This window comes from Fusarium odoratissimum (assembly GCF_000260195.1).
Source record: "Fusarium odoratissimum NRRL 54006 unplaced genomic scaffold supercont1.16, whole genome shotgun sequence".
NCBI classification, from domain to species: domain Eukaryota; kingdom Fungi; phylum Ascomycota; class Sordariomycetes; order Hypocreales; family Nectriaceae; genus Fusarium; species Fusarium odoratissimum.
The window spans coordinates 35,867-57,793 of NW_022158702.1; the positions used below are offsets into that span (position 1 = coordinate 35,867).

Consider the following 21,927-nt stretch of genomic DNA (forward strand, 5'->3'; position numbering starts at 1 on the left):
AGGTAGCCATTTTATCCCTTAGGAGATATATCTAGAGTTCTCTTTATGCGTTAGATTAATCGTCGCAGAGTTGCATGTGAACGGTTGGTTAAAGCCGAAAAAGTTTATATTGGAATTCAAATGGCATGGTGGCCTGTAAAAGTCCGCTCTTCTAATCGTTGTGAACTTGTGATAAGTCGGTTGCTTGAGTGGTGGAGAGAACCAGGGAGGCATCGCGATGTATATAGGACATCTTTGAAGACTCAACCTGCCAATCCGTAGTATCGCCTTGTAATATATAGAGAGAGACAATCTAGAGATACCGGATCCCGATATTGTGAGTGACTGTTACAGCCACTTGGAAATCATTGGCAGGTCTTAAAAGCCAATAGCTTGCTGACTCAGCACATCAGAACCTTCCCGCCAGCTCATATCGACTTCATAATATTACTAGCTAACCTTAACCCTATTCTTGAAAGCATTCTAGATAACTTAAATGTTCTGAATGACTTATTTATTAATTATCCTACCTTTACTATAGCAGTTGGGAAATCAATATCCCCAACTGTAACACCCTAGATCCTTAATAGCATAGTTACCTTTCCTTCATAGGATAGTTGAATCCCAAGGTATTATAGCTAACACTAAAGCCCGTTAAATGCTAAGAATGGCTATCTCATAAGATTTCGAAAATATCACAGAGAATACCCCATTCTCTGCTTTAAGGCTCGTCGTCCTGATTGAGCTTGTTTCGCCTCCACCACCAGGGAGGTTATTAACACTGGACCCATTTGGCGCGGACAGGACAGTGAGCGTAGCCGTGGTAGCTTTGGAACCCTTGACCGTAACCTTGACCGCATTGGCAGGGCCTGTTTCGCCATTATAGTTGACCAGCTTAAGCAAGGTTCTGTCCGCCGACTTAGTCGCAGACCAGTAAACAGGACCGAAGCCTCCTCCAGTGGCATTGACAGGGACAGTCTCGGAACCTAAGTTGGCAGCGAAAAGCTTTTGCACATAAAAGCTGTTCGTCTTGAGGATCTGGTCGGCTGTGTGTTTCAGCACGGCTACAGTCCGCGGCTCTTCGTCGTATTGTTTGATGAGAGCGCCATAGGCACTGCCTACAATAATGTCGGAGTTTCTCTCACAGCCAAGCAGGAATATAGCCTCGGCACAGGCCATCGAGAAGGTCTGCGCGCCAATCTCGCCGTCGCTGTTTGAGCCCGATCGGATGGCTGCGTATTCAGCCACGAACACGGGATAGTCTCGGCTCGCCTGATCGAAGGTGTTGAACAGGCTGGCAAAATGGGCCTCGTTATCGTAGATGTGGAGGTCTACTATACCTCCGTTTCCCTTGTCAGGCGATGGCGACGGGTTGATGGACGAGATGACGTTCATCTTGGGATACTTGGCGCGAATGGCGTCGTACAATGCCCTGAAGCGGTACGATTTGTATGTCGGTTGACCGCCATTGAGATAGTCCTCATTTCCGATCTCTACCCACTCAACAGTGAACGGCTCAGGGAATCCGAGAGAGGCACGTAGTGACCCATGTTTTGTAGATGTATCACCCTAGCCAATCAGTAAGCTGAGAAAAATCGAGTCCTAGGATTACTCACAGCGAGAAACTCCAGCTCACTCAACGCCAGATCAACACAAGGCCCGATGTCTTTTTGTGCAATAATGTCTCCATTGAGGTAAAGCCCAGCAAAGAGTCCAAGCACGACGGTAAGGTCCAAGTCCTTGGCCATCTGCATCTGCTCGAGGATACCGAAGCCGTCTGTGTTGATATCACCCCAGGTGCCTAGTCTACCAGGTCGGTCCTTGAGGTCACCGATAGTCTCGTTCCACTTGAAGTGATAGGGAAAACCAACACCCTCCATGTTGTTGCCGCCCGGCAATCTGATCCACGAGGCGCCTATGTCGCCTACGGCCTGTGCAAGATCTTCTCGCAAACCATTGAAGCGGTTCTTGTAAGTTTGCTTAAAAAGACTCAGCAGGTTGATGTGAAGTGACTTTCCGGCGAGCGCTTCGCCGTCGAAAGTGAAATAAAATGTGTTGTTGGGATTTCCAGGTGAAGATGCAGGGTGAAAGGTAGGAGTTTCAATTTTCTTCCAGCCATTGGATTCTGCCTGAGTTACCTTGACAGCAGCACTTGACAGTTTCTTTGCCGTGATAGAGTTATTGAAGTACACCTCGACGGAGCCGCTATAGTCGCCTCTGATGTGTAGACTGGCGATATAGCGCTTGGTGGCATCGACGTTGAAACCCCAGAAGCCTTCATTATAAAACCCCACCTTACCAGTTGCGCCTTTCGGGACGTCCATGCGTAGGTGGTACGGCAGGCTGGAAGACAAGGCAGGCTTTGAATCATCAATAGAGAGGGTGACACCGCCGACTGGGTGCCAAAAGTCCGTATTGCGATCCAGGCTAGCAACGCGGTCTTTGGATGAACCCTGAAAAGCGCGATTGCGGATCAACTCTCCGTACAAACCGCCATCTCCAGAGTGGTATATATCCTATCAAGCGACATGAGTTTGATAGAACATGTGAGATTGAGAGAGAATTCTAGTACCTCGTAAAGCACACCATAGAGAAGCTGGCTTGAAGAGTTGCCACCAGAGGAGTCTACCGACAGACTTAGAGCAGAGACAGACTGGAGTAGGTAGCATAGAGCTAGGGAGTAACGCATGACGAAGGAACTTTAGGTAAGTGATAAGTATAGCGTGACTAGAAGATAGCTGTTGCTACTAAGAGGCGGCTTGTAGGGCTCTGGATCTAGGTATCTGCTTTCTTATCGGAGTCTATTATAAGGGATAAGGACTAGACAATGTTGAATTTCACTTCTGGCCAATTTCGGCCGAGTCTCCTCCGAAGCGGCGAGACGCACTCCTTTCAACCACGTGCTTGATTTCAGACATCAAGCGATCCTGTAACAGACGTGGATTAAACTCAATCTTCAGTATCGCCTTGAATACAAGCCCAATGATTTATCAACATCACGGGTTCTTGACGTTATCTCGGGGCAATAATACTGCCAAGCCTGCAGACCCCAGAATCTACCCCGCATATTGATCGTTGCGGAGTTGCATGTGAACAGGTAAAGAGATCCGAAAAGATGTTAGATCGGCATTGAACTAGCGTGGCAGTCTGGACGATTCCCCTCTTCTCATTGCTGCGCATAATCTCGTTCAAGCGGGGGTTCTGCGCGGGCGCTGGAATAACGAGCTTCTGAGTGGTCAGAATTCCGCAAGGCTGGTGATGAAGGTCAATCGCCCCATTGCGTATCAGAATGGGGTATAGTGGGACTGACAGAAACTCAGACTAAGCACCCCACGAACTTCTCCACGGGGGAGATTAACCCACCCAGGCTCCTTGACTCCGGGCTTTCCCCCTGCCGCAACATCAGGCGAAGAAAAATAAGCTGGCGGGTGACAGTGGTGAGCCGCAGCTATACAGCCGAGCCAATCGCCAAGCAATCAGCTCAAGTTACTAACTCCATGGCGTCTATTGCGGGGTAGGAATCTGGGTTCCAGACCCAACACTAGTCACTTAGCATTCGTATACCGGCGACATGCTCCAATACGGGAATCGGACGTCTCGCTAGGAGGAAAACTAGTGCAAATGTCAGTGTGCCTTAGCCGCTATGTTGTGATTATATAAAAGCTCCAGTCCTCTCTGCATTGCCTGTAGACTGTACCCAGAAAAGCATCATCCACCATGATTGCTCCCAAAACCTACCAGTTCCTCGTCGGCGTCTTCGCCTCGCTTGGATCATTCAACTACGGGTAAAACGCACGGAATCAACGACAAGATAACGCAATAGCTAACATTGATAGTTATGATCTTGGCGTTATCGGAGGCAGTGTTGCTTCAACTTCTTTCAAATCGTCTTTCAATCCAAATGCAGATGAAGTGTACGCATGCTTATTAACGTATATGTCATCTTTTTTTTCGCTGACCACCTTACAGCGGTGCCGTTGTGTCCCTCTTCACTGGCGGTGGCTTCTTCGGAGCTTTCGCGGCTGGTCCCATGGGTGACTGGCTGGGCCGAAGACTGGCAATCATGATTGGTGCCATTATTTTCTGCGTCGGTGGAGCCTTGCAAGCAGCTGGACAAAACCTGTCCTTCTTCTATGCCGGTCGGGCTGTTGGTGGGTTTGGTGTTGGCATTCTCGTCATGATCGTGCCCATGTACCAGGCCGAGATCGCTCACCCTTCTATCCGAGGCCGAGTCACTGGCCTGCAGCAGTTGATGCTTGGTATTGGAGCCGTCTTCGCAAGTAAGTCAAGATCCATACATCCTCAAGACCACGTGACTAACTCCATCTAGCATGGACCGTGTATGGCACCAACTTGCATTTTTCCTCGAGCGAGCAGTGGCGTATACCTCTTGGCCTTCAAATCGTCCCCGCTGGCATCCTTGCTCTCATGATTTTGCTCTTTCCTGAATCACCCCGTTGGCTGATCGACCACGGCAGAGAGGAGGAGGGACTCAAGACTCTAGCCAAGCTCCATGCCAACGGTAATGAAAATGACCCATGGGTCCAAGCCGAGTACCTCCAAATCCAGTCTGCCATTGCCCACGAGCACGAGCTCGAAGCAAAGGGTTACCGGGATTTATTTACCGACCGCGCGAGCTTCCGCCGACTCTTCCTCGTTACTGCACTGCAGGCTTCTGTCCAGATGACTGGCGTATCAGCCATCCAGTACTTCACTCCAGACATCTACAAAGCCATGAACATTGGTACCACGGACTCATTGAAGTACCAAGCTATCAGCAATGTACTATCTGTTCTTGCTCAGCTTTGCACTGTGCTTTTCATCGACAAGCTTGGCCGTCGCTGGCCGTTGATCATCGGCAACGGCATCAACTGCATTTGCTTCGTCATCGTGACCGCAGCTCAAGCTAGCTTCCCTCACGCTTCATCATCGATGCAGAATTCACTCGGTTGGCTTTTCATCGTCATCAACTGGTGCTACCAAGTCAGCTTCTCCTTCACCTGCGGCTCCCTTTCTTGGATCATTCCGGCCGAGGTATTTGACACAAAGACCCGTTCCAAGGGCATCTCTATCGGTGTCATGACCTCGTTCGCTTTCAATACCATGATTGGACAGATAACGGCCCCAGCTATCGAGAACATCGGCTGGAGGTACTTCCTGGTGTTTGTGGTTTGCAACTTCACAAATGCCGTCTTCTTCTGGGCATTTATGCCAGAGACGAAATTGCTGCCACTTGAGGAGATGAACGCCTTGTTTTCGAGTACGTCTTGGTTCGTGCCTGGGACCTCGCAGAAGCGCACGAGTGACTTGGATGCCAGGGTCGAAGAGGCCAAGCTGCAGAAGGAGGGCTTGGAAGTAGGGCAGGTTGAGACTGTACGAGATTAAGTTTTGTTATATTGCGCTTGTTGCGTCTAGGTGAAGATGCAATTAAATCCCGAAAGCAAAACCGATATATTGGCGTCAACGCCTTCCTATGTAGCAATAGGTAGAGATTTAATTCAGGTAGAGAGGCAGCAGGCCAATTTTGAAGACACATTTAGCTACTTACCTAACTACTTGACCTTACTCCGTCCTGTCTAACCCAGCTTATCTGACAGGGTTGAAAATACCTTGCGCCAATGCGCCCCATATGCATCCTGGTTTCTATATTGCAGACCTTCTCGCTCTCAACTCTTTCTAGTATCTCATTTGTAGGCTAATAATGCCTTCCTCACATGCCATGATATTAATCACGCCTGCTGCAATTACTGGTTACGCCATTTCATCACGCTGTCACCACGGTGACGGAGAACGAGAATCGTAGGCACGTCCTGATTCGTAGGCTCGGTAATTATTAGTATGCGTGTATCGTTGATCATGAAGCAATTCTTCATCCATCGCAATGTTGTCGGTCGAGTTGCCGGTTGACTGTATCTTGACATGATGGGCTTCAAAATGTCGACCGCGGTGAGTTCCGTGAGCACGGAAGTGCCTAAAGTCCAACCAAGTGATGACAGTCAGGTAAGAAGCGATTGTGCTGGAGTTGGATTCTGATTAGCCCGGTGCTACCACTTGGATATTGTTGACATACCTCATGACTACGCCGAGAACACAAACAATCCAGCTAAGTATACAAGTAAAACCCTCACAGAACTTGAGATTTGCTTGGATCATCATAAACGCGACTGCAGCCCAGAACACGATCTCAAGTGCGTTGAGAATAACGTAGGCTTTGAGACTGGACCACTTTTTAAATGCTTGTACATGTTCTGATAATAGTTGATATAACAAAATGACGAGGGATTTTGCGCTCTGTTAAGAGATTTATTAGTCGTCATATTTAGTATTGATCTGGCTTATGCTTACCATTCCCAGTGCCATAGTATTTGAGCGACCCCTGGGGGCATTCTTTGGCTGCTTCAGCATTCGTATGACCGACAAGATCAGCACTGAAACGATCAAGAGTAGCTCCACAAGATGAAGCGGCAATTTGAGGCGGTTGCTAAAAATGCTAGCCATTGCTGAATCTTTTGCAGAAGGGTAATTATACAAGGGTGGAGGCTAGCTTGCGATGAACGATTGGGAAGATAATGGACGGTTTGAGAAGCTGAAGAATTGAAATATTAAATCGATGTTAAGCTGGTATGGAAAAAGTTAAAATCCTCGTTCTTAAGGACAATTCTAGACATCCCTTTTTTAGAATTAGTCCACTAATTCTAACCTTAAACCTTAGTAAACGTGTATACTGTAGATCGCAGCACCTACACTGAGATTAATTGCGGTGTGTCGGTTTCGCTTTCGGTTTATGCCTTACCAAACCCACTAGAGGCTCAATGCTCGAAACCCAGGTAAAACCGCAGAACTAGCATAAGGCGCTGAATAACTGCACAGCCTTACGGGGCTTTCATACGCGTCGTTACATAGCATACGGCCTACGGCGGTAATGTTAAGCTTGTTTAATGGAGACAGGTCAGCTCGGCTATGCATAGCCATGATAAATACTGTACCAGAAGCAGTTTCAAGACATGCTTCCGTGGGGCTGACGGGAAATTTAAGATGAGCTAAAGAGCGGGGCCGAAACCGAGACCGAAATGCTTAGCATGATGAAAAACGCGTATAACGCGGCTGGCGCTCTAGCATATTAATAACTCGTAGACCCCTAAAATGCATCAGCACCCTAAGCATACTATCAAATAATGGATATAATGAACTCAGCTTGCTCTTTGACCAGTCTATTCCCTCATCTTGAGGCAAGGCTGTACACACTTCTTGTCAATTGACATGTATCCAACGACATCTGGCCAGTCTAGTATCTCCAACCGCGACCAGCAAAATCTTTACTCTAAAGGGTCTATGCTTTTTCCAATCTGGCTTCAGCCATATACAAGCAACATCAAAGCATGATAATGCGAACCGCCACAAAAGGGATCGTGCCCAAAGTCTGTCTCATCCGTCAAAACTGGCTATCCAAGGTTCGTTCCCTTCGTCGCTGTGACTTGGGTTTCTTGGTTGGGCGCTTTTCGACGTAAAGGTTGTCACTGGTGTCAGTAAAGCCAGGTCACTTAGACGCCGACTGTGTCGTGACGTTGGGACCAGTCAAGTCTCCTACAGGGGCCGAATAAGAGCGGTCGCCCGTGGTGACCTTCTCTTCAGCCTCTTCTTCCTTGGCCAAAGCATTCTCATCCTCCAAGGCAAGTCGCTCAGGGGGAACTCGGAATTCGACGCTTCATCCTGACTGGGGTTCTGATTTGACATGCCAGTGCTTGTGCCTCCCAGCTTTCTCGGCGTACCTGTGCGCCTTGAGGTCCTCTGTCTCTCTGGCGTTGTCGCATGTCCTCGGCGTCATTCAGAAAATCATATAACTCATTGAATATGATTGAGACACTTAGGTTGTCGACGTCAGCCAGGAGGCCCTTATCGGCAAATCGTGGAGATGAAAGTTTATAGACTTATAAAACCCTATATTATATCTTATAGGTAAGTTAGAGTTTATTAGTTACTTTAGATTTAATTTATTAGATGCCTTATATTATACTATTATCCTTTTATTTCCTACTAAAATTAGTCTAATAGTTACCAAACAATGCGAGGGATACTATTAGGCTATATCTTTTATTCTAGCCTATTTTCCTTGCCCATTCCTCTTATTTACCTCTTCTTATCTCTTTCTATATCTCGTTTATAGCTATACTTTAGTTAAAAGAAAACACTAAAGCAAAGATAGCTTAGATAGTTAATACTAACCCTATCCTAACCCTAAGTTGGTGAGAGAACTTATTAAGACGCAGCCTTTCGCGTATCTGGGAAAGCCTCCAATACCACTCAAAACCTCAGTTTCCCCCTTTATGCTCGTCTTATCCCAAATTCACAACTATTGTACTGGAATGAAGCGTGCATCTATACTCCGAGCATTGGCAACTCTCCAGCAAGACACTTTTTAGTAAGCTCAGCACAGTATTCGTCCATCTCAGGCAGAAGCCAGATAGCAATATTTATAAATAAGCCTTCCCAGATAAATTTCTACTAATAGTTATTGTTAGAACCATAAATACCATTGGTCCTCGTTAGTCCTGCATATCCTTTTACGCCAGTCAACATTTATATCCGTCTTCCAACATGTGCTTTAAGCCATTCCTCAACCTAACCCTAATCAGCATACAAACTGTTCTATGTTTATTTCAAAAAGTTAATTACCTTTAAATATTTAAAAAACGACCACCCTATAGTTGTCAGAACTAGTAAGGATCCCATGAAAAGAAGATACCATCGCCAATCAGGATTATTTTCCAGTATATCCACGTTCATACCAAAAAGGCTCTGACATTCTGTTAGAAGGTTCTAAATCTCTTAATGTGGGCTGTGATCTTACTGCTGCAAACATGGCTGGTAGGAAGATAAACTAAGGACTTTAGCTCTAGTTTATAATAACTATAGAGATCTAAACACCACATACCGTAATCCAGCTGAGTCGTTTCATACTAATCGCAAGGCTGGTAGACTTATGAGCCTCATTGATTGAAGCCCAAGCAAATTCCTGTTTTATTAGCAGCCATAAAAGACAAAGTAATTCTACTTACAAATTGTAGAAGATCTCTTATTGTTTCGTCTAAGATCTGCAGCTGTTGGCGTATGTCCGCAAATGTATGTATATATTCAAATGCTCTTTGTTCCTTGCCGCCGCCATGCAGCCGACCCAGGTCTGTGTTAAACTCTTCTGCACTGCGGACCTGACCTTGAAGAGCGCGGCGAAGTTGAGCGATGTGTAGAGCATTCTCAGCCAGATGAGATATAGTTTCGGGTCTTTTGCCCTGAGATTTGAGTTGATCCAGCCGCTATCCACTGCCATTAGTTCTAATAAGTCTTGATCTCCCATGACATTAACTCACAACGTGAGACAGATGATCCTCAAATTGAATGCAAAATTCTAACCACTTGCTAGTTGATTCGGCTAGAAGTTGCTGGAACAATTCGTAACCATCATCTGGAATCCCGCTCTCTTGCAGCATGCTGAAGTACCGTACGGATCCGCTATCTTGTCCAAGCTTACCCATGGACCATCCCACTCCGCAGCCCTCCCAAGTAATCTTGCCCTTTGATAGATCCAGCTGTAGTATTGGAAAATAAGCAACAGCGTAAGCACCTGCTGTTTGACCAGTATAACAATGATAACATTTCATTTGCATTGCATCTTGCAAGTCTGGTGGCTTTGTGTACATCATCGTCGTGGTATCTAGGGACTTGAGTATTGCGAATGACCACGTTTGATAATCAGGTAAGAGGCTAAGGGGAGTTAGTAATTCTTCAACAAGTGTGACTGGTGACTTACAACAATTGTCTGCCCGCCTCTGGCTCGTTTGCCAATAAGTTATTTCTACTTAAAAAATCCACTCTTCGACTTCCCGAGGTTTTTTCTGTGATACGGAGGGTATATTGCGGGCTGAATTCTTCATAGAGTGATCTCCAACCATGAAACGTGATACCTTTTGTACTTGCAGAGTAATCAAGCAACAACTCGGCAAAATCTCGACGTTTTTGCTGAACAGCTAGGCATAAGGGGGTCGTGGAAGAATGGTCTTCGGCATTGACATTTGCACCTCTCGAGAGAAGCCTCACAGCGATATCGAAGCGATTATTGTCGACTGCAACGTGTAACGAGCTTTGGCCCACGCCGTTTTTGGTGTTGATATCGTACCGATTATCAAGTAAGATTTCAACAGATGATAAATTCCCTTCTCGAACTAGTGAATGCAGAGTGACAGTGTCTCGAGTCACAAGAATCGAAACCACCGCATAGTTTTGTGTGTCAGCAGCGATAGACAGAGGCGTGCGCCCATCCAGGTCTCCATTGTTGACGTCAATGCGACTACTCTCAAGTAATAAACTCACAACTGAGATACTATCGCACTCCGCAGCTCTAGAGAGAGGCGTTCGCCCTTGAGCATCGCGCAGATTCGGGTCTAGAGTATCGATCCTAAGTATTGACCTTATCTGGTCCGTCTTGTTTCTCTCTGCAGCCCAGGATAATGGCGAGCGACCAATGGGAATCTCCACATTGCGACTGATTTTTGCGATCAGAATTTTGGAAGCTATATCCTGAAGTCCTCTATCTAAAGCTTTCGAGAGTAGGAAGTAGCCGCGGTCTATAGAGCCGTTATGTTCGAGTTCGTTGCCTTCCTGATAGAGGAGAAGTTCAGAGACAACCTTATGTCCGCGATCTAATGCTGCGGAGAGTGGCGTGTCACCATGACAGTTAACATTCAAGTCGATGCCATCCCTGCTGAGCAGCAGTTTGGTAACCGATTCGTGTCCGTTGTTTGCTGCTGCAAAGAGCGGCGTTTCGTCTGAGCTCGTTTTGACGTTCAGTTCAATATCGTCCCTTTCAAGTAGTAGGCCAACGACGATGTTGTGCCCCTCGGCTGCAGCTGTGTAAAGCGGCGTGATGCCAGATTCTCCTCTAGCGTTTGGTTGGATATCGGTCTTCCCGAGGAGCAGACTAACGACAGTCTCATGCCCATTCCATGCCGCTTCGACAAGCGGTGTGTCGCCTTCGTCATTTCCAAGGTTGACATCAATGTCATTCCTTTCTAGAAGCTGCCTAACTATAGCCCCGTGCCCATTACTAGCAGCTTTAATAAGAGGTGTTCTTTTATCGCCATCTTTGAGGTTGACGCCAATATCATCCTTCTCAAGAAGCAGGCTACTAATAGCCTCGTGTCCATTACCAGCTGCTTCATTGAGTGGAAGGTTACCATTACCATCTTGGAGGTTTACATCGATATCATGTCTGTCGAGAAGACATTCAACAATATTAGTATGTCCGAGACCCACGGCTAGTAACAAAAGTGTGCGGCCTTCATAGTCTGTCTCATTTATTCGAATAAAGTCGTGGCGTAATAGAGACCGAGCTGTATCCTCTTGTCCAGCTTCGACAGCTTTCCAGAGCAAAGTCTGCTGGCGGTCAGCATAATTGTCGTAATCCTCTGAAATAGATAACTCGTCCTCCATCTTGGCGAAGACAAGGAGGGAAATTCTGTGATATTCGGCTAATTGTTAGCAATATCTACAAAATCGATCAATAGGAATTTGATATTACCAATATTTTATTGTTAGAGACCAGAATTAGAATTAGTGCTCTCTTAAGGAGGGCATTAAGCATGAGAAATAATTTGAGCCTGATTTCAGCCTGATTTTCGAACGTGGTAAGCAAGGAATATTTGGTTGGGCATCACTACATATGCGATTTACCGTTTCCCCTACTCATGTACTGCTAATTATTGCCTACCCATGTTCAATTCTTAAGTAACTGTCGATCTCCGGTATGTTCCCAGATCGCTCAATTAAAAAGGGTGTTCTTTTCAGAGTGGCAGGGCCAGTTGGCCAGTCTAGGAGGATCAGCAGATGTTATCATGCCACTCACGTTTTGCAAGGCGAGAGAAATCTCATTGCCGGCGACGAGTTTCTGCCATGCTCACTACCCTAAACACAGCCCCATGCAAGACAGAGTAACAACGCCCGAGTCACTACTCGAATTGTATTGCAAGTTCTGTAAGACTGAGCACTTATTACCTATTTAACTTTTTCAATCTCTTTGTAGGAGCCTTGAAATCCAGTTTGTGATTGCAGCTGGCCCGTTACCAGATTTGATTTTCTGGACGTGAACCGTTTTTAATCACCAATAGCGAGAGATTAAATTTGCTCATAGAGATAATGGTTCTAGAACCAGCGTGAGTCTTTTTTACCTTGATATATTAGACCCTGGCTGAGTTGCAATTTATGTTTATGTAGAATGGTAAAAACAAGAACTAACTGGTTTGCCTTTAAAAGTATTAGATGTTCTTTTCCAATAACGTAACATCGATGAGCATAGTGGCCAAGGCATTTTTCAGGCGGTGAGATTTGAAGTGGCTGGTGGTCATTGCTTTTCAACAAGGCTTGTCACTGGGCGAAAATACACCATTATGCACTGCCAACAGGTTGAAAACGCCACCTATTTCTAGATATGACAGCCGACAGATAACGCCTTGCATAGCCACTGCGGGGGAAATAACAAATCCAAGACGCTTTGTGTTTTCTCTGTCAAACAACCCTCAGAGGCTGGTATCTCTTCCTTCCATGATCAGCTACCACAGCTAGCATCAAGCTATTTTGATCCAGCGCGATCCCATTGACCGCCGCCACTGCTCACGTACCAACAAATCTTCCCCCTCATACCAAGCAAGCCTAAATAATGGCCGAAGCACTAGGTGTAGCCGCGAGCGCAATTGCAGTCATTCAGATCTCCAAAGAAGTAATCAGCCTCTGCAAATTTTACATTGAAGCGCTGCGCTCCGATGCACCTACCAGCTTACGCGCCGTTCTAATCGAAGTGTCCACACTCAAGTCAGTTCTTGAGGGCTTGGAATTTATATCGAAATGCGGAACCTTCACACCCGCCTTACAGAATCGACTGGCGGCTTCTGACGGCCCTATTGAAGGATCCAGAGTCGCGATGACAGCGCTAGAGAAGCTGTTTCCGAAACAAGCTCTTCAGAACGGGCAAAATGCTTCAAAACGGCAGAAAGTCCAAGCAGCATTTGCAACATTAGCATGGCCTCTGAAGCAGGGCCAGGTACAGGATCTTCTCCAGCAGATCAGCCGCCATAAAGATGACATTCAGCTCGTTCTGACGACAGAGGCTACGTATGTTCTGAGTTCTAGTTATACATTCATTCAAACCGGGTCACACAGAAAGAGAAAGATCGTTCTCTTGCTAACGAGCTGTCCAATTTAGGAAAGATATAAAAGACATCAAAGCTGTTTCTGAAGAGATTCGCTCCATTTTGACGGGTAGGAATCTTAAACCAACATCCCTGGTGTTGCCTCGGCGGTATTTTGACATTTCACAGAGGAGCAGCGCCACAGAGTATACAACTGGCTAGCATCGACTGATCCCTCACCAATTCATAATCGATCGCGCTAATTATACGAACATGGAACTGGAAGTTGGATGCTTCGCTCACAGTACTGGACTGACTGGCTGGCTTCAAGTATTCGATGCCTTTGGGTCCACGGTATTCCAGGTTCTGGAAAGACCATCCTCGCATCATGGTTGATCCAAAACGTCCTAGATCATTGCAAGAGGGTGTCAACAGTGAGTTCGCCTTGTACGAGTGCTTACTATTACTGTTACTTTGGCCATCATCAAGACGAGGCAGCGCCGTTTCTTAGATGGATCATCACTCAGCTCTCCCGTCGGGCAGAAGTTGTTTCTACTCTAATGCACGATCTCTTCGGACGTGGTGGGGAACCGAGTATTTCCGAACTACTCGACGCGCTAGAACAGATCCTCCAGGTCTTTAACTGTGTGTACGTTGTGATCGACGCTGTCGACGAGAGCAACCCGCGTGACGACCTACTTGATGTTATTCAGGCTCTCATCACTGATCGAAGGTTCCCTAATCTTCAAATCCTTGTCACGAGCCGCGAGTACATCGATATAGAGCGAGTAATGGAGAAAGTGTCTGTCTCCGTCCCAATGTCAAATAAACTGGTCGAACAGGATATTCGCCTTAATATCCAGTCAATCCTACGATCAAACACCAAGTTTCAAAGCTGGCCTGACGATCTTCTCATTGAGGTTGAAGACGCTGTTAGTACTCAGGCAAAGGGAATGTAAGTATTTGATCAGACTGAGACTATTACCCTGTTAACAGGATATAGGTTTCGGTGGGCTGTTTGTCAACTACATGAGCTGCAACGCTTGAAGGGCGATCGTGATGTCGTCAGCAAGGCCCTGGAAAGACTTCCTAAAGATCTAGATGAGACTTATGACCGAATATTCCTTCGGATACCACATGAGGATTGGCAATTTGTTTCTCATGCTTTCCGATGGCTTTGGTTTTATGGCGAACTCGACCCTCCCAGCAATGGTACTCCATCTGTTCTTCTGTTGGATGCAATCGAATGCAGTACCTCGCGGACCGGTAATCACAACAATCATGTCCTTTACAGCTCAGAAAGGTTACGGGAGCTTTGTGGATGTCTTGTTAGCAGTCTGAATGACTCTATATCCTTTGCGCACTACACGGTCAAGGAGTATCTGGACTCAACTCGAATACGTCAAGGCCCGCTCTTCGTTTTTTCCACTGAACGGGCCAAGGTTCTGTCCACATGTTTGGATGTTGTATTGCTTCAAGCACAAACATTCGCCTCACATCTCAAAACTCTCGAGGCGGACGACTCTCTGCGACCTGAAAAGCAAGATCTTTGGAAGAACCTAAAATTTCATTCCCTTTTTCATGTAATAAATTCGCTCAGGACATGGGGACAAGAAATATCCCAGAGCGATGACTTTTATGGGCGGGTCAAGAAGCTTCTATGTCCCTCTACACAGTACTTAAGGTGCCTTGGAAAACTTGGCTTTTATGAAGGGGTAGACAGATGGGTTGGTCTACCTAACAACATGGGACTTTCCGCCGAAAAGCTTGTCTGGACCATTGACTGGAACGAATGTCTAACAGATATGGACGCATCTTTGTTTCTGAGCCTGTTTCTTATAACTAACAATATGGAATCACCTCTGTTAACCAGACTCATTCAGGAGGCAGATCTAAAGGCAATATTTACCAACAGGATAGTACTAAGCAAGGCTGGGTTCATCTATACTCATAACAGGAGCGGAGAGGGGCACCTGATTGTCGAAACATATGAGTTTGATGGACCACTAGTTGAAATGATGGTTCATTTTGTGGGTCAAGATTCGAGGGCTCTTCAGAGCTTACTGGTCAACCACACTGGGCTTTACAATCCGTCTATGGCACTTCTCTATTTTATAGGTCATTGTTCCTCAGATGTTGAGCTCCAACACATATATAAAGGCACTTCCTTCCGCCTACTGCAACATCTATTGAAAGCTGGAGCTCAACCCAATCTCCCAGGATATCCCCTCACGCCGCTGCAAATAGCTGTTGCGGCCCGAAACTTGCAAGGGGTTCGATTACTACTGCATTTCGGGGCTGATCCAAATTCTATTGGCGATCCGCTGGGCAGCGCTTGGCCACCAAACAGCCTAATTGCCGCGTTCGAAAGATTCCACGGCATGTCGCCTCTTCGTATCTGCGGAAGCGGTTACTGTGTGTCCTTGGCAGCTTCTTTTGCAAGAGATGGAAATGAATCGGCACTGGGAGTAATTCAGCAGCTGCTACTTGCATATGGTGGGAGGGACTTCCAGGGGAACCGAGTGAACCATTGACGGCATAGATGGGGTAACATTAAGGGAGAGAGTACTACTGTTAGCTAAGCTATCTTGCCTTGACTTGACCTCTGACCGCGATATGTATATAAGAAGGAGCTAGGACCTTATTGAAACAAATAAGAAAACTGAAGGAATAGTTTTATAATGCAGAATTATGAATTTTTATAATATCTTCCCGACTCTCTCGTTTACATCCTCTATTGCTAATTCTATTTTCCAGCAACATTTATAAAAAAGAAATCATATTTAAATTAAATCATAGTATTATTCTTTCCAGCACTATAACCAGGAGCCCTCCTTTTGTTATTGTGTTATATATAAGCTTTAAAGAATTATCAGGCTTAGAATAAATAGAACAATCGATGATCTGATGGACACGCAAGGTGGCGCAGCCCAAGCCTCAAGGGATGAAATGAAAGTCTAGACCATTGCTGGCGCAGCCAATTAAATCGTGGACGTGACGTGCACCGTCAGATCGCCCTTCTGTGAGAATGACCTGCGCATTCGGCATTAAGAGACTGGAGGACAAAGAAAGATACTTGGCACTACCAACGAAGGCAACAACGATATCTTTAGCTATTCTAAATTACAGGTAACTACTTTACTGCGCGATGGTCTTAAAGCAATGGATCAAATCAGCGACCGTTGTGAATAAAATTTATTTTGCTTACTGTCTAGAGAATTGTCAATTAGACTTGCCTTTAGACTTAATTGCAAGGCAATTATTGCCGACAATCTAAGCACCAAACGTCCTCTCGCTGTCTTGATTTAGAGTGCGCTATACAGACTCTGAAACGCATGGCTTACTCAGTCATCATCATTCAGTCAACAAATCAAACTCGTATTGTTCCCGGCCACGTAAGTCACCAATCTCAAAACAGGATAACTCCCGCCTCCGCGCCAAGAAAAAGAGATCTCTTGGCAGGCACAGACCACAATCTTCCGTGGCAGATCGGTGAATGCTTAATTTAGGCTGGGTCTAGAAGCTGGTCATCCAAATTGCGAGCGCTCTGATTGGGTGGCTGGGGAACCAACGCACTGGGAGGGTTACGTAGGCTTGGCTTTTGTGGCTTGGAATGGGGTTTCACAGTGAGAGTATGTTTATCCTCGGTTCAAGGGAGTGGCTTGGGGTATAAGGAGAAAATTAGCCCAGAGAAATGGTATGCCACGATGCCAAGCAATTCTATCCCGTTTTGATTTGTCGTTTTTGTTGAATTTGTCTGTCGTTATCTACGTTCAAGATGAATCGTTCTCTAGACATTGTATTCACCTTTATCTTGGCATTCCGTGAGTATTTACCCCTTCAGTGACGAACGGAGACTTACAATTACTGTCTTCAGTTGCCACCATCGTACATGCTTCCCCAGCGTCCTACTGCGATGCATCATCAGGCAAAGTCTGCTACAGCTGGGCCCTTCCATCCTCAACCTCTTCCCTCTACATTCGCCTCGAAGCCCCTGCCACCTACCAATGGGTCGCGCTCGGCACCGGCTCCGGCATGAGCGGCTCGACAATGCTCGTTATCTACCAAGACGGCTCGGGAAATGTCACCTTGAGTACACGAAAGGGACATGGCCATGATATGCCGATATATCAGGCCATGAGCGGTATCAAGCTTGTTGAGGGAAGCGGCGTGTCGAATAATACAATGGTTGCTAACATCTACTGGAAAGATGCGGGTATTCAAGGGACTGCTGATTGGATTAGCGCATGGAAGAAGGGTAGTGCTCTGGATACAAGCGATGCAAGTAGTGACTTTGCTGAGCATGATGGAACGGATAGTTTCTCTGTTGATCTTTCCAAAGCTATAGTCAGCGGCACATCCAACCCTTTCCTCAACTCATCCAACACTACGCCAAGCGATAATTCTGTCTCTGGTGGCGGTGGAGGCGAAGATCATACTGGTTCAGCACATGGTGTTATTATGGCAGTCGTCTTCCTCGTCGGGTTCCCAATCGGCTCTGTCCTCATGCCTTTGCTCGGGAAATGGCTCATCCATGCCTCGTGGCAGATCATCGCCTTTGTAGGGATGTGGATTGGCTTTGGGATTGGGAAAGTCGCTGCTGATCGTGACGGAGATGTAAGTGATATGCATCATATGTCAACAGTAACTAACATTCTATAGTGGTTTCATGAACCTCACGTTGTCCTCGGGACGATAGTGTGCGTCTTGATGATTGTACAGCCTGTCTTGGGATGGATGCATCACAAGAATTACGTGAAGTACCAGCGACGAACCACAATCAGTTACGGGCATATTTGGTATGGTAGAGGTATCATGATTGTCGGTATCGTCAATGGTGGTATCGGATTGCAATTATCCGGTACATCTGCGGGCTTGATTGCTGCGTACAGTGTGGTCGGCATTCTTGTTTCTGCTATTTACGCTGCTGGCGCTATTCATAAGATGGTCCAGATGAAGAGGAAGGAAAATCGTCTGGTGTCAGACCAGTCAAGTAGTGCTCTTGAGTTGGCGCGGCCACAGTCTCGATTATGAGTGTTATATGTTGAGTAACCTAGCGCTTCGTTCTTCAACCTAGACCGTTAGTAGCTGCTATTTGAAACTATTTTAACAACCTGAATCACGTACTTGCACAAGATGCATATCCTGGAAGCGTCGACCAGCCTTGTGTGGTAATTAACCCTCTCTTGGGTTATTACCACAAACCATCTCAACTAAATTTAATACAGTAAGCGCTAACCTCACGCGTCGTGAATATTATGTATTGCTTACGTGGATTGCATATTGTAATTGAGTATTATTTTGTCCCTGGCATGGTTGTGCGCGATTGTACGTGGGCTTAGCCTCGTACCCCCCTGTCCCCTCCTCTGGTACTTTTATCCTCTATGTATTGTAACTCGTTGCGCCACTGACTAAAAAATGATCGTGTGATTGAATGCAACAGTAATTGATTTCATTAGCTTGAGCACTGACTGTTACTACTCTGTCTTTCAAAAACGCATTGATAATAATAAAACTTCCTGCTCTGATTCTTTCAACATGTCTACCTTAACGCCATATCCTGCTCGTCACGGATTCCCACCAAGTTTCCACTCTCCATTTGTGGAGCTTGGTATCCTCTCACATTCGTTAGGACAGCCTGACGCTGTGTTTACCCAACTTCGGCATCTTACCCTCCGAGGCTCGCCCCGCCGACACCTGACTAATCCCCTCAACGAAACACGGAAGCACAGAACCTCCGTCCATCGCAAGGGCACTGTATGGCAACATGGATCCCCCTTTCCTTTTCTGTCTTATTAATGCTGGCTGTGTTTTTAGGATCCTCAATGCCAAGACCTAGAACTTCCATTTTAAGCTAAACGCTTGCCTTTTAGACTCAGCAAGTAACCATAACTCCAAGATTTATCCACTGCTTAGAAATACAAGTTTACCAATCTTAGTATCAGAGATGTCATATTAGAGTTATTCCATTACCATCTTAAGCTTAACTTATTTTCCTATAGCTAAGTATAAATATCCTCAAGGGTATTTATATTCTGAAAGAAAGTATTATATCATAACTATTTTCACTCTCTAAGATTTTATGTATCCTTTGGTTTGCTTACATACAATGTTAAAACAAGGCCTTTTATTGCTTCTTGCTTGGTCTGCCCAGGCCAAAGGTATGCCATACCCTCAGTGTCCTATAACAAAGTCATTGCGTAACTGACCACAACAGATCTCAACTTCCACTTCCCCAAGACCAACTCCCCCCAACGATTCGACATCAAGGTCAACCAAGACTTCCTCGACTTTACCCTCCGCAAAGTCCGCGAGTATCGTCCAGCCAACAGCTTCTTTTCAGATTGGACCAACGAAGGCCCCCCCAAGGATGCCGTGAAGGACCTTGCTGAATACTGGGGCAACAAATACAACTGGAGGGAGGTAGAAAAGTCAATCAACAAGGACTACAAGCATTATGCTACTACTGTTCCTGGAAACGGCAACTATTCTGCCCCAATTCCTATCCACTTCGTTCACGAAAGATCCAGGAACAGCAAGGCAACCCCTCTGTTGCTGCTGCATGGATGGAGCTCCACGCACCTGGAGTGGAGAAAGGTCTTCCCGAAGCTGTCAAAGAACTTCCATGTCATTGCGATCGATCTTCCGGGTTACGGCTTTAGTCCTGCACCAATTAAGCCAGGCCTCGGTGCCAAGGAGCAGGCTATTGCTTTTGACGTCCTCATGCAACAGCTTGGTTACAAGAAATACGGCGTTGTCAGCACCGATCTCGGCTGGATTTATGGCTCGGCCATGACAGAGTATGTAGGCGAGAACATCATCGGCCACTTCACCGACTTCTTCCTGGCGCAACCTACACCAGAGATTCTCGCTCGTGCAGAGCAAGGCAAGACCACCCAGGAAGAGAATGAATACTTGGCTGGCTTGAACGAATTTTCAACCAAGCACTTCGCCTACGCCAGTGTGCAGTCCCAAAAGCCTGGGCTTCTGGCTGGCATCTTGTCGGATAGCCCTGTTGGTACTGCTGCTTGGTTGTGGGACCTTAAGGAGGGTAGTAGTGACGGCGTTGAGCCTACGCAGGAGGAGGTTGTGACGGATGGTTTCGTGACTTGGATTCAGGATACCTATGGTAGCATTCGATCTTATTCGATCGGAGAAGTAAGTTACCTTTAGCTGTGCCGTGTCGGGTCTTAAACTAACTCGATTTATAGGCCGCGATACCGACAACCAAGATATCCAATGTTCCCACGGCTGTTACGACTTGGGGGAATGAAAATGGTCGATTCCCCGGCCTTCGAAAGTTTCCTTTGACGGTAAGATCCTCCAGTTCACGGCCACTCTACGACTTGCTAACTCTTTTCTAGCCCAAGTCTTGGTTGGAGCCGTTGGTTAACCTTGTTTACTATAAGAAACACGCTGGCGGAGGTCACTACCCAGCCTGGACTAAGCCTGATGATTGGACTGCTGACGTGAAGGAGTTCTTTTTCTCTTTGTAAGAGTGTGAGGTTTCACTTTAACTAGTATATAGTATCTTTTACTAAAGGTGAGATATGTAGCTACTAAAAGCTCCAGTGCTTTATTGTGACTTTAATATCTAACCTATAATAATATACCAGTGCATGAAGGACAAGTAGTAACTCAGTGTGAGCAGGCTGGTTATACTGCTGCTCTAAGGCACGGTGGATATTATACCTCAATGTGAAAGCTCAGGTCGGATATTGAATGCTATGCTTTGTATAAGAGAAACTAGCAGCCCATGACTGCAAAGTGTCTGACTCAGAGAGATTTACACCAATATAACTAACCCATCTGAGACCATAAGGGCTCACCGCGCGATTAGTGATAAGCTGCAGTGCTAACTTCCTGGCATTACGATATTTATAGAATATAGTTGGATACTTTGGGTTTATGATAACTCGGAGTAAACAAATACTATCCAGCTTCAGCATCACCAAGCTGCCATAAAGGTTTCAACGAGTAAGGCGCGTAATGCAAACTTCAACTGCCAGGTTTATCAACTTAAAACAAATAAACATTTCAAGATACCATTTAAATAACCTAATGGTTTAGAAATAAAAGCTCTGGATTAACTTGATCTGCATTATCTAAGACAGCATCGAGGATTAGGATACCAAAGTAGGATTCATAAAAAAGGTCTATGCTAGTGCACTACATAATTGCGGCAAAGTCCGCCCTGAACTCACACCAAGGGTTTCTCAACTCGAGAGCTAACCCTGCCTTGGATAGGCAGGGTGATGAACAAGACAGTGTAACCGAGTTTGAGACATCTGTCAATGAAAGCCATCTCAATAGCAGGGAATGGGCCTTCCAAGAGCGAATTCTTTCATCAAAAGATCTACTGGGAGTGCGGCGGATTCGTGAGGTGCAATGACTGGACGAGCTTGGAATGCACGCCAGGAAGAGACTATTTTGCTCAAGATCCAGCTTTTCCTATGAGACTTCACCGAGCAGGCGTAGCAAGGCCACCGACTTTCTGCAATTTGTCTGTGCGGGATATTACGACAAGGCATTACTGTTCTAACGGACAGGAAGAAGGCCATCAGCAGGATCCTGACACTCATGCAGAAGAGCTTTAGGGACCCAGGGCCTTACGGAGTGTTAAAGTTTGGGCTCCATCGCCTTTTGCTCTGGTACCGAAGCGACCCATCGACGTCTCGCATCATCTACGGTAGCCAGGATCAAGTTCCTCATTGGTCATGGATGGCTTATCCAGGGGAGATAAAGTACCTGGCCGAGAATACTATCGAGTTGG

The 21,927-nt window shown here is 46.2% G+C and overlaps 8 protein-coding genes across 8 annotated transcripts; 4 read left to right on the forward strand and 4 right to left on the reverse strand.

The window, feature by feature from the left end:
- Positions 1-633: 633 nt before the first annotated feature.
- FOIG_09572 (uncharacterized protein) lies at positions 634-2,668 on the reverse strand (the record flags this gene model as incomplete). The annotated part of the gene is made up of 3 exons (XM_031209853.1): positions 634-1,548; positions 1,596-2,495; positions 2,552-2,668. The coding sequence occupies 3 exons, from the start codon at positions 2,666-2,668 to the stop codon at positions 634-636; spliced, it is 1,932 nt and encodes a 643-aa protein (XP_031060104.1).
- A 973-nt stretch (positions 2,669-3,641) lies between these two features.
- FOIG_09573 (uncharacterized protein) lies at positions 3,642-5,541 on the forward strand. Its single transcript, XM_031209854.1, has 4 exons — positions 3,642-3,764; positions 3,816-3,893; positions 3,949-4,259; positions 4,310-5,541. The coding sequence occupies exons 1-4, from the start codon at positions 3,697-3,699 to the stop codon at positions 5,362-5,364; spliced, it is 1,512 nt and encodes a 503-aa protein (XP_031060105.1). The 5' UTR covers positions 3,642-3,696; the 3' UTR covers positions 5,365-5,541.
- Positions 5,542-5,751: 210 nt separating this feature from the next.
- On the reverse strand, positions 5,752-6,477 carry FOIG_09574 (uncharacterized protein; the record flags this gene model as incomplete). The annotated part of the gene is made up of 3 exons (XM_031209855.1): positions 5,752-5,995; positions 6,050-6,270; positions 6,325-6,477. 3 exons carry the CDS (start codon positions 6,475-6,477, stop codon positions 5,752-5,754), a joined length of 618 nt encoding a protein of 205 aa, XP_031060106.1.
- Positions 6,478-7,516: 1,039 nt separating this feature from the next.
- FOIG_09575 (uncharacterized protein) lies at positions 7,517-7,804 on the reverse strand (the record flags this gene model as incomplete). Its single annotated transcript, XM_031209856.1, has 2 exons — positions 7,517-7,682; positions 7,749-7,804. 2 exons carry the CDS (start codon positions 7,802-7,804, stop codon positions 7,517-7,519), a joined length of 222 nt encoding a protein of 73 aa, XP_031060107.1.
- An 858-nt stretch (positions 7,805-8,662) lies between these two features.
- Positions 8,663-11,463, reverse strand: FOIG_09576 (uncharacterized protein; the record flags this gene model as incomplete). The annotated part of the gene is made up of 7 exons (XM_031209857.1): positions 8,663-8,678; positions 8,723-8,775; positions 8,828-8,857; positions 8,912-8,992; positions 9,036-9,290; positions 9,345-9,738; positions 9,785-11,463. 7 exons carry the CDS (start codon positions 11,461-11,463, stop codon positions 8,663-8,665), a joined length of 2,508 nt encoding a protein of 835 aa, XP_031060108.1.
- A 1,222-nt stretch (positions 11,464-12,685) lies between these two features.
- FOIG_09577 (uncharacterized protein) lies at positions 12,686-14,495 on the forward strand (the record flags this gene model as incomplete). Its single annotated transcript, XM_031209858.1, has 4 exons — positions 12,686-13,137; positions 13,441-14,109; positions 14,158-14,420; positions 14,449-14,495. 4 exons carry the CDS (start codon positions 12,686-12,688, stop codon positions 14,493-14,495), a joined length of 1,431 nt encoding a protein of 476 aa, XP_031060109.1.
- Positions 14,496-16,867: 2,372 nt separating this feature from the next.
- On the forward strand, positions 16,868-18,195 carry FOIG_09578 (uncharacterized protein). The gene is made up of 3 exons (XM_031209859.1): positions 16,868-16,978; positions 17,032-17,771; positions 17,817-18,195. The coding sequence occupies exons 1-3, from the start codon at positions 16,933-16,935 to the stop codon at positions 18,186-18,188; spliced, it is 1,158 nt and encodes a 385-aa protein (XP_031060110.1). The 5' UTR covers positions 16,868-16,932; the 3' UTR covers positions 18,189-18,195.
- A 1,068-nt stretch (positions 18,196-19,263) lies between these two features.
- On the forward strand, positions 19,264-20,650 carry FOIG_09579 (uncharacterized protein; the record flags this gene model as incomplete). Its single annotated transcript, XM_031209860.1, has 4 exons — positions 19,264-19,315; positions 19,372-20,312; positions 20,366-20,467; positions 20,519-20,650. The coding sequence occupies 4 exons, from the start codon at positions 19,264-19,266 to the stop codon at positions 20,648-20,650; spliced, it is 1,227 nt and encodes a 408-aa protein (XP_031060111.1).
- Between the last annotated feature and the right edge of the window lie 1,277 nt (positions 20,651-21,927).

Coding starts and splice junctions, on each gene's coding strand:
- FOIG_09573 (XM_031209854.1), top strand. CDS start 3,697: ATGATTGCTCCCAAAACCTACCAGTTCCTCGTCGGCGTCTTCGCCTCG. Junction 3,765..3,815: donor CTTGGATCATTCAACTACGG/GTAAAACGCACG, acceptor TAACATTGATAG/TTATGATCTTGGCGTTATCG. Junction 3,894..3,948: donor AATCCAAATGCAGATGAAGT/GTACGCATGCTT, acceptor ACCACCTTACAG/CGGTGCCGTTGTGTCCCTCT.
- FOIG_09578 (XM_031209859.1), top strand. CDS start 16,933: ATGAATCGTTCTCTAGACATTGTATTCACCTTTATCTTGGCATTCC. Junction 16,979..17,031: donor CACCTTTATCTTGGCATTCC/GTGAGTATTTAC, acceptor TACTGTCTTCAG/TTGCCACCATCGTACATGCT. Junction 17,772..17,816: donor CTGCTGATCGTGACGGAGAT/GTAAGTGATATG, acceptor AACATTCTATAG/TGGTTTCATGAACCTCACGT.